At 39.2% G+C, this 14,909-nt stretch overlaps 1 protein-coding gene across 2 annotated transcripts; it reads left to right on the top strand.

Moving 5' to 3' along the window:
• Window positions 1-5,175: 5,175 nt before the first annotated feature.
• LOC128628674 (macrophage mannose receptor 1) lies at window positions 5,176-8,803 on the top strand. 2 transcript variants are annotated; one of them, XM_017457835.3, is made up of 5 exons: window positions 5,176-5,419; window positions 6,203-6,244; window positions 6,535-6,921; window positions 7,126-7,470; window positions 7,659-8,803. In XM_017457835.3, exons 1-5 carry the CDS (start codon window positions 5,398-5,400, stop codon window positions 8,024-8,026), a joined length of 1,164 nt encoding a protein of 387 aa, XP_017313324.2. In that variant the 5' UTR covers window positions 5,176-5,397; the 3' UTR covers window positions 8,027-8,803. The 2 variants fall into 2 exon arrangements, with proteins under 2 accessions (XP_017313324.2, XP_017313322.2); XM_017457833.3 differs by having other exon boundaries at window positions 5,185-5,419; window positions 6,532-6,921.
• Window positions 8,804-14,909: the final 6,106 nt, after the last annotated feature.

Genomic DNA, 14,909 nt, shown 5'->3' on the forward strand with positions numbered 1-14,909 from the left:
GCTTCCACCTCCACACTTCACTGTTGGTGCAGTGTATTTAGGGTGATGTAAAGTGCCATTTCTTCTCCAAACATGACATGTAGTATGACAGACAAAAAGTTCAGTTTTGCTCTCGTCTGATCAGACTACACTCTCCCAGTATTTCATAGGCTTGTCCAAATGAGTTGTAGCAAACTTTAAATGAGCTTCGACATGCCTTTTCTTTAGTAATGGAATCTTGCGGGTGAGGGTGAGCAGTGGAGTGCATTGCCTATTGTTTTCTCTGTTACGATGGCACCTGCTGCCTCCAAGTGTTTCTGGAGCTCTTTCCGAGTGGTCCTTGGTTCTTGGGCTACTTTTATGACTATTCTTCTGACTCCCTGGTCAGAAATCTTGCGAGGAGCTCCTGTGCGTGGACGGTTGATGACGGACTGATGTTGCTTCCACTTGCAGATAATGGCCCCAGTGGTACTTACTGGGGGATTCAGAAGTTTTGAAATACGACTGTATCCGATTCCATCAATATGTTTCACAACAATATGGCTGTGAAGGTCTGGGAGAGCTTGTAGGTTTTACCCATCCTGAGATGTTTCTTGTGTGACACCTTGGTAACGAAATGCCTTTTTATTGAGCATCAATTTACTAACCCAGCTGATATTAATTTGCAGAGACAGGGGCTATAATTACTCATGGATTTCAGCTGGTTCCTTACCTTACCTCGGCTGGGCGCAGGTGGTGCTGTGGCGCAGGTGGTAGAGCGGGTTGTCTGCTAATTGTAGGGTTGGCGGTTCAATTCCCAGCCTGGATGACTCCACATGCCGCAGTGTTCTTGGGCAAGACACTGAACCCCAAGTTGCTCCTGATGGCAAGTTAGTGCCTTGCATGGCAGCTCTGCTACCATTGGTGTGTATGAATGAGACACAGTGCAAAGCGCTTTGGTTAAAAGTGCTATATAAGTGTGCCATTTACCACGCCTTGTAGAACTGCATTTTCTTAGCATGTTCAATACTTTTTTCCCGTGTCATTCCACTTTATTACAGATAACTTTATTTATTGACTTTAATGTTGTGAATTCTTTATATTTCCAGATTTCTTGAGTCAATACTGATGTCTGGTGAAAGTTTCATGTGAATAGCCTCATTGGAAATATATTTACAGAAAGAAATGTTGACGTGTTCAGTGCTTATTTCCCCCACTGTATATAATGAGACCTCTGTCCAGTTCACAACTTCACAACATCAAACACCCTGAGAGGATTCACATTCTCTGCACTAAATACACGAGAAACATTACAGGTATGGATATATTTTGTTTCATTTGGACATACAGTACAGGTGCATCTCAAAAAATATCATGGAAAAGTTCATTTTTTCCCGTAATTGAATCCAAAAAGTGGAACTTTCACATAGTCTAGATTCATTACATATAAAGTGAAATATTTCAAGCCTTTTCTGTTTGTTTTAATCTCGAAGATTACGTCTTACAGCTCGTGGAAATCAAAAATCCAGTATCTCAAAATATCAGAATAAAGAATTTATAATACAGAAATGTTGACTTAAGAAGATCTCTAATCAGTGAGGTGAAGTGCACAGACAAATCCCCGTTCATCTGTCATGAGAGTGTTACATTACACTTTTTCAACATGAGTGATGTCATAATATGACAAATATATGTCATATGATAAATATGATAAAACGTTGGCAAAATAGTCTCACTCGTTTGTGCTCCGTTTGTGCCGGTTTGTGTTGTAAAAATTTTCTTTTGTGCTGCTTCGGTTTTGGGAATATTAAAAGAATATTTATAGGTCATTCTGGGGTCACTCAGCCCCCCCACATGCTGCAAATTCACCCTAAATTGTCTCAATCGTTTGTGCTGGTTTGTGCCGATAAAAGTTTTGTTTGTGCTTCTTCCGTTTTTTAAAATATTAGAAATTGAATTATGGTGCGATGACATCACTCACCCCCCCACCCCACCCCCCATGTGCTCCAAATTCACTCCAAATAGTTTCGTTTGTTTGTGCTCCCTTTGTGCCCGTTTGTGCCGATAAGTTTCGTTTGTGCTTCTTCCATTTTAAAATATTAGACATTGACTTATAGGCACAAATCTCCTCGGTGTTAGCACACTTTTAGAGTCGAATTGCTGAAGACTTTGTCAAGACAAATCATATCATCATTTGTTGAATAAACAATCATTCACTGGTCTCTCATGATTGAACTTTTCATTTATTTACAAGGAGTATCATCTGCTACACTTCACTGCCACCGCTAGGTGTAAGTGACACATCTGTTCACGATACTCTTGTGGAAATTAGTATTAAGTTAGTATAGGAAACGTCGATATAGTTATTAAATCAAAATTCTGGCCAGTGTAAGTACAATGTTTTAACACTGTCAGTTACAATATTATTAGTTAACTTCAATCATTATGGTACAACATTCAAGAAAGCTAAGATTGCCAATGTTTATTGAACAGAAAACTCATTGCTCATAATATTGCTAATGTAGCAATGAAATACTAATTACAGCTGCATCTAAGGGTCAACATTACCATATTGGTCCTAATATAAGATATAATATCCTTATATATATTATTTCTATATTATATTTTCCTTGTATTCTGGAAAATACAGTAATATATGAAAACAGGTTTATACTGTATATGACATTTTTTGCGTCAGGATTATCTCAGTGTGTAATTATGTGTTGCTTATGCCAGATGCCCAAGAAACCAGCAGTGGACAGGGATTCCATTTTCACATTCCTCTGTTCATCAAAAAAGGCCAAAATTCCAAAATGGCAATGTAGCTACTCCTAATCAGAGCATCTGGACAAACCTTAGTGAGCAGGTCACTGATCTGGCTCTATATACTTTTGTTAACTTGAACAGACACAACATCTGGAGTGTTTTAGGGTTTATTTATGAAAGTGATCATGAAACAAGTGGTAGTAGTGAGGACACTGATTTTGAGCCAGGGTCCCTTTCCCCCAGACCAAAAGATTGCTGGACTTGTGTGAATTTCCATCCAATCTGATGCTCCAAGGAAAGAGATTTACTTTAAGAGCAGTCATTGCTTTCAGAGGAGGCTTAACCCAGGACATTATGTGTAGGAGGTCTCCATGTGTCTGGGAGATGTATGACGACCTGAGAGGTGGAGTGACAGGAATGGGCCACACACCCTCGTTTTCACACATTTTTCGTTTACATTTCACACATCCTGTGATCCGCTGTGTCCCTTAAAAGTTGAAAACGCACAGTGGATAGGTAACAGTTAAGTGAATGCGATTTAATGTGATTTGTTTTGCTGTTTGAATTTTACCTTGTTACTTCAACTGTATTGTTACAAAAAAAGACAGTCGCAAAACCGAAACTTTTATCGGCACAAACCAGCACAAACGGAGCACAAACGATTGAGACCATTTGGGGTGAATTTGGAGCATGTGGAGGAGCTGAGTGACCTCAGAATGACTTATAAATCCATCCATCCATCCATCTTCCACCACTTACTCCTTTTCAGGGTCACGGGGAAACCTGGACCCTATCCCAGGGAGCATCGGATACACCCTGGACAGGGTGCCAGTCCATTGCAGGGCACACAATCACACACACTTACACACCCATTCATACACTACGGATACTTTAGACACGCCAATCAGCCTACCATGCATGTCTTTGGACTTGGGGACGAAACCAGAGTACCTGGAAGAAACCCCCGCAGCACGGGGAGAACATGCAAACTCCGCACACATATGGCCCGGGCGGGACTCGAACCCCAGACGCTTGAGGTGAACGTGCTAACCGCTAAGCCACCGTGCGTCTTTGACCTATAAATACTCTTTTAATATCTCCAAAACCAAAGCAGCACAAATGGAGCACAAACGATTGAGACTATTTTGCCGACGTCTTGAGTTGGGTGAGGGGCCGACTTCATGCAGGTCATAATTTGTATCCAACATCACTGAATCCTGCTCTCGTCTTTTTCCTCATATAGATTTCATTGTTTATCCAGATATTTGATGCTCTGTGTGCGTTTTATGACACACATGAAGTCCTAGGACAAACACTGTAAACATGATTCAGAACAATGTTGAAGAAAGGTACACGTTGTGCTGTGTTACTGAAATGGCCGATATGCAATAACACAATAATGTAATAAAGACAGAATGTTTATAACAGTTATGTCCGTTCGTGGGATTTTCTTTATGTTTCATTTATCTCTCAAATCATTTGTTTTCATCTTTGTATGAATAGATGAATGTTTATTTATAAACTGTACCATGTCATCACATACAGTTTGGTTTTAATTGTTGGTCTCTCTAAATTGCTCTCATGTCCTATCATTTCATTTCTAATGCGTTAGATTAAGAAGTGTAATAATTATTTGAATAATGTTATTCTCACATGAATTAAACATCAAGTATTCTTTGGCATTTTTTTTATTTATAGTATTAGTTAATATTATTATATTAGTTATTAATATTGCAAATAATATTAGTTATTATTTGCAGAAGTACTGTACACACATTTATAAAACACTTAGAATGAGGGTGATGAAGTCACAATTATAGCATTGGGCAACATTTTGGTTTACACAGAATGCTGTAAAAAAAATCTACATATATAAATAAATAAATACTCCAGTGTGGGGCAGTGGCTCATCCACGGTGTTTTCATCTCATATGACCTCAAATGAACTTTTTAGGACTTAGGAAACAGGAAAAAGTTATTTCGTTTTTAAGATTTTACTCAAACATGCAGATTGTAAAATAGCAGCAAACACAGACCCTGCCTTTACCGTGACCTTTTTGTACACTTACAGTTGTGTAACCTTACAGTCTGTTCATTCAGCTCTACCTGTTCACCTGTGGATTTTATGCAAATGTACGTTTATTAAAAACAACTTTATTCAAATAAATGTCATCTAAATACAAAAAATCCTTGTGCTGTAAACTTCCTGATCGCTGGGTCAGTTCCTGGAACTGTCACACTTCTGATACTGAGATTATATCTGTTTTTATGGCCGTGTGGAAAAGAAAGATAATAAATACGCAGAATTTTAGAGTTATGCTCATAATTTTGCCGACGGAACACTGACAAAACAGAAAACAATTTTAAAAAAGGAATCCCTGGTGAGATATTAAAAAGAAACGTCTCAGTCATCGGGTCACCGGCTTACAGAGTCTCATGCAAAGTGTTGGGTACTTCCTGTTCATCAGCACCGGCGGCTAAGATGTCGCCACTGAGATAAACAGGGAAGGCAAAGGGATGGGAGGGGTTGATGAAAGAGGAGAGGGATATAATGAGACGTCTGTCCAGTTCAGGAGCAGAAGGTGAGGAGAAGAAGAAGAAGAGCAGAAAGACGCATAAACAAACTCGCACCACACACCCCGGGAGGATTTATCACTATTCACTGCACCAGTAATGTCCATGAGGAACATTACAGGTATGGATATCGTACTTGTTTACATGTTTGTAGTTGAGTTTTACTTTTATTTCTTTTCATAGTAATAATTACAGCAGTGTATTAGAACACATATAATAAGAAATAATGCACAAACTACTGTATAACAGAGTGAAATGTTGTTTTAAATAATAAAGTTTTTAGTTTTTTTACCAAAATGTCATATTATTTCAGTTGCCTTACTGCTCAATTCAGAGAGTATACAAGGAGTGTGTGTGTGTGTGTGTGTGTGTGTGTGTGTGTGTGTGTGTGTGTGTGTGTGTGTGTGTGTGTGTGTGTGTGTGTGTGCACGTTTGTTTGTTCATTTTGCGCTCTATTTTCATCCCAGTGTGAGCGTAAATTCCTATTTAATTTCTGTGTGTTGCTATTTTCTTTGTGTCAAAAAACAATTTTTTTTTTCACATTTGCGCCATCCTGCTATTTTCATGTTCATAAACGAAGGCATTTGGTCGGACGTAGTTGTAGGAGAAAGGTGTAACTTGGGGCGTGGCTTTGCAAATTCAAATGGGGAGGGGCCTAGGTGATTCTCCACCATAGCTTGTGGACTATTGTTTATCTCGGCCGATCTGATAAATGTTCAGACTTTCTCTAACTCAATTCATTTCACCAAATTGAAGTGAAAATAAATCATGTTCTGGACTTGTACGTGTACTTCAGTTGAACTCATATTTAATGTAAACTTAACCCGCACTCATTTTAGTTAAAGGACTAGACAGCATAAATGATATACTGTGAATATTGTATTTATATTGTTTATTTTTACAGGGATGAAGGATGAATGGGTTTTTGTTCTCCTGTTCTCCTCAGGTCAGTGTTGTGTGCACTATAAGTTGTGTGTGTTTATTTGTTTATTGGAGAATCACTACTGACAGTCTGACTCTTTTCAGCTCTTGTGCATAAAGCTGATAAATCACGTGTCAGTGTTGTGTGTTTGATTGCTATCTTGATTCACTTATATAAGTGTGTGATTATTAATTTGTGTGTTTATTTATGAGAATCCAGACACATTTTTATGGCATTTGTGCTTTTGGTCTTTCATGATACGGCACCCATAATGATTTTGTAAAAATATTATTATTTTATGTTTCTCACAGTAGTATGTGGTATAGGAGCATATATTCCTCATCGCTATCACTTTGTGAATGAGAATAAAACCTGGAGTGAAGCTCAGAATTACTGCAGAGAGAAATACACTGATTTGGCCTCCATCAACGACATGGGAGAGATGATGAAGCTGAATTACACACTGAAGAAGGAAACTGTAAAGAAAGCTTGGATCGGTCTAAAGAGAGAGGGCACTGGGGAATGGCAGTGGTCTCTGGCAGACCAAACTTTCTACAGAGACGGAGACACTTACAGAAACTGGGGTAGTAGACAACCAGACAACCAAGGGGGAAATGAGTTCTGTGTTCACTTGTATAAAAGCGGTAGTTCCTGGAATGATAACACCTGTAATAACACATTCTCTTTTGTGTGTTATGAAGGTAAGAACTTGCTAAAAGTTGTTATTAAAAGGATAACTAACACTTAATGACTTTACATTAATGAAAAATATCTGGATGATCTGAGTGGAGTATTTTATTTCTTTTAATAGTTTTTTTTTTTTTTTTGGACTGATGTTATTTTAATGGCAGAAATCTGATTTAGTGATGAATGAGTTGTTCATGATGAAATTAAATGTTTTTCAGAAAAGAACACAAACACTAGTAGATACATGTTGATTAATGAGAAAAAGACCTGGTATGATGCTCAGACCTACTGCAGAGAGAAACACACCGACCTGGTCAGTGTGAGGAACCAAACTGAGAATGAGGAGATCAAAAACGTGATTAAAAATTCATCTACTGAAAATGTTTGGATTGGTCTGTTTAATAACTCCTGGAAGTGGTCAGATCAGAGTAATTCCTCATTCAGATACTGGAGCTCTGACAAACCCAGTGGAGGTTTTAAGTGTACTGCAGTGAATGTGTCTGATCAAGACCACTGGACCAATGTGAACTGCACAGAAAAACTCCCCTTCATCTGCCATGAGAGTGAGTCACATTACACTTATTCAACATGTCTATTTATTTCATAGTGCACAGGATTAGTTATGTCTGTGTTTTTGTGGGCTTTTTTTTTTTTCTTTTTTTTTTTGAAAGACTGTCCATCTGATATATAATACTGGCTGCAGAATTTCACACTGTATATATTATAGACTTTTTTCCCCTTGTACGTCCAGATAAGCTGATACTGATTAACCAGAATCTGACCTGGAAAGAAGCTCTGAGATACTGCAGGAACCATCATTATGACCTGGTCTCAGTGCACACTGAGGAGATGCAGCTCTGGGTGAAGGAAGTGGTTCAAAACGCCTCCACTGAACACGTGTGGCTTGGCCTGCGTCACACCTGCGCTCTGGGCTTCTGGTACTGGGTGACTGGAGAGATGATCTGCTACCAGGACTGGGCCCCGGGGAACGGGACAGGGTTCGAAGACTGCAGCCATGAGGAGAGAACCGGAGCAGTGCAGTCTGGAGAACAGCAGCAGTGGATCAGCCTGCCTCAGAGCAACACACTCAACTTCATCTGCTCTACCTATGAAGGTTAGTCAGTGTGGTGTTTTCACTGTAGTAGTTCGTGATATCATAAACATTTTCTATATATTTCTTCTAACACATTTAATCACACATGAAGTCTGAGCACCATATGTGCAACATCAGAGAATCCACGTCTTTTTTTTTGTCATATAGATTTTAAAATGTTTTTTTTCTGCTTATCAAAATCTTTGATCCTATATGTAATCTGTGTGTCACGCATGGTCCTTTCATATTTTCCAAGCATTATGTTATTCATGCAGATGATACTCTAGTTTCTAGATAATAATATAGCTTCTGTAATAATATAGTTGCTATAATAATATTGTTTCTATAATAATATAGTCACTATAATAATATAGTTGCTATAATAATATAGTTTCTATAATAATATAGGGTTTTTGGGTGAATCAGGGAGAAGGTATTTACTTGTATCACACTTCAGTGTGTTTGGTGTACACATTTATTTTATTATGCTTTCTGGATAATTAATCTGTAAGCAACTACCTAATATTTCATCTTAAATGATCTTCTATGAGCAAATCACACCATAACGTCATAAATACAGGATTTCGTAAAATGTTTGTGGCTGTGTCTCTATTGTTATTCATTTAATGCAAAATTTCTCTGTTTTTTAATATGAATAAATGAGTGTGTATTTTTTAAACTGTATTTTTAATCAGGGGGCGTTGGTGTTTCTATACCTGTCATGTATGATTTTTAAGATTTTTTAAATACTGAATATGGAGTGTAATGATTATTGGAATTAGTTTCTGAAATAAAATAAATCTCTCGTATCCTCTTGAGGTGTTTTTATTTGATTGAGTTTTTTTGTAGTTATTTAATATTATATATAATGACCTGTATACACCCAGATACATTTGCTGTAAATAACGTACACACAGTTATAAACAGTTCAGATTAGTGCTAAGGAAAATACAATCATCACGGTTATATAATTTGTAAATTAAATTAAATTAAAATATTTCTACTCGTTAGAATTCCTAACTGTTTCTTTTGGCCTCCAACACCAAATGACATCTAAGGCCGTAGAATCATAAAATCAGCATCATATTTGGAGAGTGGAAGGTGTTTGACCTATGAGCAGGTTGTTTTCTTGTAGAACCAATCATAGACCCTTGATGAGGTGAGACAGCCAATCAGACACACTCTCATCCAGACATAGTGAGTTTGTTGAAACCTCCTATTTACTACCTGGATCACCAAAGTTCAAAGAGAACATTCCGATCTGTGTAACACAAAGAACTGAACTTTTCTTCAGAGATTATTTCAAAAACAGCTGGACAGAATGAAGCATTAATCTGTTCAAAACCAAAAACTCAAGATGGCTGCACAACAGAAAAGTCTCAACTACATCCAGTCACTTTATTAGGAACACATGAACACTTACTTATCCGTGCAAATATCCACATATCCAATCATGTGGCAGCAGCTCAATGCATAAAATCATTAACATACAAGTCAAGAGCTTCAGTCCATGTTCACACCAAACATGGTGGAAAAAAATGTGATCTCTGTGACTTCTGGACTGTGGCACGGAACAGTTGTCGTCACCAGACGGGCTGGTCTGAGTAAACATCAGAAACTGATGATCTCCTGGGATTTTCACACATAACACTCTGTTGTGTTTACACAGAATGGTGCAAAAAACAAAAAGCATCCAGTGAGTGTCAGTTCTGGAATTGGAACAGAAATGCTTCTTTGATGAGAGTTGATTATTTCTGTATTTTGAGGGCATGTGCATGATCTTCAGCTCATTAACTACCTTAACTAAATTATCTCAACAATAACTCACGTCCTACAAGCGAATTAGTCGGCTCGTACTCAACCGAAGAAGCTGTAAAACGGCAACAAATATAATAGCCCTGTTCCTCACACTAATCTTAACTATTTGTAACCTTTAATAAATGAATAAAAAGCCTCCCTGTTCACACACACACACACACACACACAGCTAGCTGTACATTATTCAAATGAACTCCTCTGTCACGAATCGTGGTTGAGCCAGAAGCAAGTGCAGATAATGACATTTATTGAAACAAACGTACTAAGAAGCAAAGACACTAAGACAACTTGGTATAATACTGTGGCATGAAACAAAACACCGAGACATGAACGACAAGAGTCTAGGACAACGAAAGACACGCAAACAGTGCAGACAAGGACTATACACACACACACACACACACACACACACACACACACACACACGCACACACACACAAGTGCTCATTAACCAAACGTGAGTCAGGTGCAGGTGGTCCTGTGACAGCTAGTGCAGTGCAGTGGCTGATGGGAAGTGGAGTCCAGAGTTTCTTGATACGTGACAGAACCCTCCCCCAAGGGCGCTACTCCCGGAGCACCCAAAATGATACGTCCTCCATCTGGTGGTCCTGGCCCCCTGGGCAAAATGTCCCCAGCAGAACCAGGAGGCCGAGTGGCTTCCACAACGGCACGGGGAGGCTGAGATACTTCCTCAGCTGAACATGAAGGCTGAGCGAGATCCATAATAGGGGAGAGAGGGTGGGAGTGGGTCTCCGCCCTGACCACCGACTCCTCCTCCGGTCGGCGTGACATGACGTAGTCCTTTATGAACGCCGGGTGTGGCCTGATGCATGGTCTGTCCAGCTGCAGCAGGCCTAGCATGCGGTTATTCTGAGCAAGCAGTTCATCTGTCCTTCTTCCCTGCTCCAGTAGTCCTATATACCACTCCACATATGCTGCAAACAAGGCGTCCATTGTGGTGATCTGCTGCTTCTGATAAGGGGTCTTTCATTCTGTCACGAATCGAGGTTGAGCCAGAAGCATGTGCAGATAATGACATTTATTGAAACAAACATACTAAGAAACAAAGACACTAAGACAACTTGGTATAACACTGTGGCATGAAATAAAACACAGAGACATGAACAACAAGAGTCTAGGACAACGAAAGACTCCCAAACAGTGCAGACAAGGACTATATATACACACAGGAGTGCTCATTAACTAAACGTAAGTCAGGTGCTGGTGGTCATGTGACAGCTAGTGCAGTGCAGTGGCTGATGGGAAGTGGAGTCCAGAGTTTCTTGATACGTGACATCTTCACGTGACCCGAAATGCAAAACACAGTCCATTTCCTGTTACTGGATTTGAACATAGTCTTTACCTGGAAACACACAGGTCTGAAATTGTCACGCTACTGATCGTGAGATAATATCTGGTTCGAGGGCAGTATGAGAAAGAGCAGAGAGGAAATATAGAAGAAGAAATGTATAATACATATGCAGTGTGTGATCATTATAATCATCATTCTGTCAATATGAAGTTGATAACATTCAATGGGAAAAAAAATCAGAAAACACATTTCAGGACTCAGTGGTCATCTCTGGTCAGATTTTTATTTTTTAATTTATTTATAGGTTTCTGTCATAAGGTCACCGGCTTATAGAGTCTCATGCAAAGTTGGTGCATCCTGTTTACTAGCACCGGCAGCTCGGTGTTGATGCTGAGGGAAAATAAAGGCTTGACTGGATGGGAGGAGTTGATGAAAGAGGACAGACACATACAGAGGGGGGAAATAAGTATTGAACGCATCAACATTTTTTTCAGTAAATATATTTCAAATGAGGCTATTAACATGAATCTTTCACCTGAAATCCACACATATAAAGAATTTTCAACATTAAAGTCTATAAATGAAGTTATATGTTATAAAGAGGAATGACACAGGAAAAAAAAGTATTGAACACACTAACTAAAATGTATTTAATACTTATTGGAGAAGCCTTTGTTTGTAATGACGGCTCCAAGACGCTTCCTGTATGAAGAAATTAATGGGTTGCAGTATTCAGGTGTGATTTTGGTCCATTCTTCTTAACATATTGTCTTCAAAAGCAGCTTCTCAATGTGCTATACACAAATAAGCAGAACACAAAACAATAAAACATATAAAAGTTAATAATAATACCAACGTTAATAATAATAATAATAAGAAGAAGAAGAAGAAGAAGAAGAAGAAGAAGAATAAAAGAAGACATCAGCAGCCGATTTCAGCAGATTTTGGTGTCAAAAATTACTCCAAGGTTCCTCATTTTACTTTGGGTCCCTAGAACAGAGTCATCAACAAACAGAGACAGTGGACCAGCTTTGAGAATTTGATGACGGGAACCTATAAGCATAACTTATTTTCCCGCTATTCAGGCATAGAAAGTTATTATTCATCCACGTTTTTATCTCAGAAATACATTCAGAAAGAAAACAAACATCGAGGTTTTCACCAGGTTATGAGTGAATGTAGATTTGGGTATCGTCAGCATAAAAGTGATCATGGAGGCCGAGCGGTCGTAGCAGATGCCCAAGTGGAGATAGATAAATATTGAAAAGTAGAGGGCCTAAAACTGATCCCTGAGGAACACCAGTGAGCACAGAGCTAGTGTCAGACCTGTAACCACAAATAGAAATAAACTGGGAACGTCACTAAAATAAGATTTAAACCAGTTTAAAACTGTACCAGACACACCAAAAACGCTTTCAACGCCGTTTCAGTGCTGGGAAATTTACAAAAACCTGACTGAACGGGTTCAAAGAGGTTATTGATTGTAAGATGATTACATAATTGAGAGGCAACAACATGCTCAAGCATTTTCGCCAAAAACGGAAGATTTGAGATGGGACGAAAATTGTTAAAATCATCCACGGCAGCATTTTCCTTCTTTGTACAGGTGTAACAGCAGCAGTCTTTAGTACTGCTGGAACGACCCCAGTCTCCAATGGTACATTTATAATGCTGAGGATAGTAGGGCACCAAACATCAAAGCATGATTGGAATAGGTTTGTGGAAATAGGATCCAGCAAGCAAGTGGTCCATTTCATGCTGGATACCTCCCTTGTGAGAGCCTCAGAATCAAGCAGGGAGAAATGAGTGAAAGAAACACCAGTGAAGACAGATGGACGAAGGAGTGAAGAAGCAGAGTCAGGTGTGACAGAAATTTCTTTGCGAACCTTATCAATCTTAGAATTAAAAAACTGAAGAAAAGAATTACATAGCTGCTGAGAAACAGACAAAGTGGTAACAGCATTAACTTGGAGCAATCTGTTTATGGTTTGGAACAAGTGTCTGGGATTATTTTGATTGTTTCCAATAGCCTGAGAAAAATAAGATGATCTTTCAGTTTCCATTAGTGCTCGGTAATCACCCAGAAGATCCTTCCACGCTTGATAGTAGACATTTAGTCCAGTAAGGCGGCATTTACGCTCCATTTACCGACAAGCAGCCTTTCTAGAGCGCAGATTGTCATTATACCAGGGAGCAAAGCGGGAGAATGTGACCTTACGTGACCTTAGGGGAGCAAAAGAGTCTAGATTAGTAGCAAGAGCAGAAATTAACTGCAGAACTTTCTCCTCCAGCGATGAGGGATGCAGATCGCTTAAGGTGGTAACAACAGAATTGGAGAAAACTGTCTGATCAATAGACTTCTGGAAGGTTACTGTTCGGATGGTAGGCTCACTTGGATGATACAATTCCAGGTTAAAGAAGACAGCTGAATGACAGTCCAATGTCAATAGATGAAAACTGCGATATAAACGAGCTGTTTGCAATCACGAGATCCAGGGTTTGGCCCTTGCTATGAGTCGGATCGGGTACAAACTGTGTGACGCTAAAACAATCAATTAGCAACTAAAATTCCTTAACCGCCACAGAGTCACTCTGGTCCACATGAATATAAAAATCTTCCAAAATTAGAATTCTGTCAAACTTCATTTTCAACGTTGACAGGAAGTCAGCAAACTCTGACATAAAAGCTGCATGTGTCCTAGCCTTAGGTTATTTATAGACTGTAGCAATGATGGTAGATATAGGAGTGGAAATACTCAAGACCAGTCATTCAAATGATGAAAACTGGGGAATGGACACTGAGCTTATGTTGAACTTCAGGTTGTAAACCACAATAACGCCTCCGCCTCTGCCAGATAACCTCAGGAGGTCAAATACTCCAAAGCCTGCTGGAGTGATCTGGTTAAACAGGAGCCCATCATTTTCTTTATGCCAGCTTTCTGTTAAAAACAACAAGTCCAACTTTTTATCTGTAAGATAATCCAATAAAAGCAGCGCTTTATTATTCACGGACCGCATATTGAATAATGCAGCATAAGCCAGGCTCTGAAGCGGAGACAACAGTGGTTTAATCTCCACAAGGGGAATTGATATTAAATTACTGTGATCAACACCAGTATGGAGCAGTTTGTTGGTCTTACTTCGACAGGTAGGGACAAAGATGTTAGGAGAGGATGAGACAGCAAAACCGCACCTGGAACCCCAATGGACATATGGTTTAGGAAATAGCAATCCAGCATCTCCACAGAGTTTGTAAGAGTCTTTGGCTAGACAATAAGCGCTGTGAATTTAAAGACAGAAGCTGGTGTGTGGTGTACGTTAAGGCCATGGGCGTTGAGTGCACACTCACAAGGCCAAGGCGTTGAACCTACGGAGCGCACTACGATCACAAAGTCGTACAATCCACATACGCAGCCAGACCGAGACGTTGATTCTGTGTTGCATGCTGCAGGTTATTCCAGGTGGAACACAGAAATAGAAACAATAGTCCAAAGTATATAAAATGGCACCACCACATCGCAATCGTAACGGCGATAAAAACAATGTAACTTTAAAAACTCGCAGTTATTTAAACAATATGACGTAAAAAACAAACAAAAACAAACAAAACGGTAACAGAAGCGGCAGCAAAACGCGCCAGCGTACCCTGTCACCGGAACCGGAAACTAATCATCGTGAATCGTGACTAAACATCGTGACAATTGAATTCGAGTCAGGTGATTGACTGGAACACTGTAACACCTTTTTTTTCTCTGAAACCAATTGATAGTTTCCTTTGC

This window comes from Ictalurus punctatus, chromosome 26 (genome assembly GCF_001660625.3).
Source record: "Ictalurus punctatus breed USDA103 chromosome 26, Coco_2.0, whole genome shotgun sequence".
Taxonomy (NCBI): domain Eukaryota; kingdom Metazoa; phylum Chordata; class Actinopteri; order Siluriformes; family Ictaluridae; genus Ictalurus; species Ictalurus punctatus.

Excerpts from the sequence above, each read along its gene's own strand:
- LOC128628674 (XM_017457833.3), top strand. The coding sequence starts at position 5,398 with ATGTCCATGAGGAACATTACAG. Across the intron at positions 5,420-6,202 it reads GTCCATGAGGAACATTACAG|GGATGAAGGATGAATGGGTT; the intron begins GTATGGATATCG and ends TTATTTTTACAG. Across the intron at positions 7,471-7,658 it reads CCCCTTCATCTGCCATGAGA|ATAAGCTGATACTGATTAAC; the intron begins GTGAGTCACATT and ends TTGTACGTCCAG.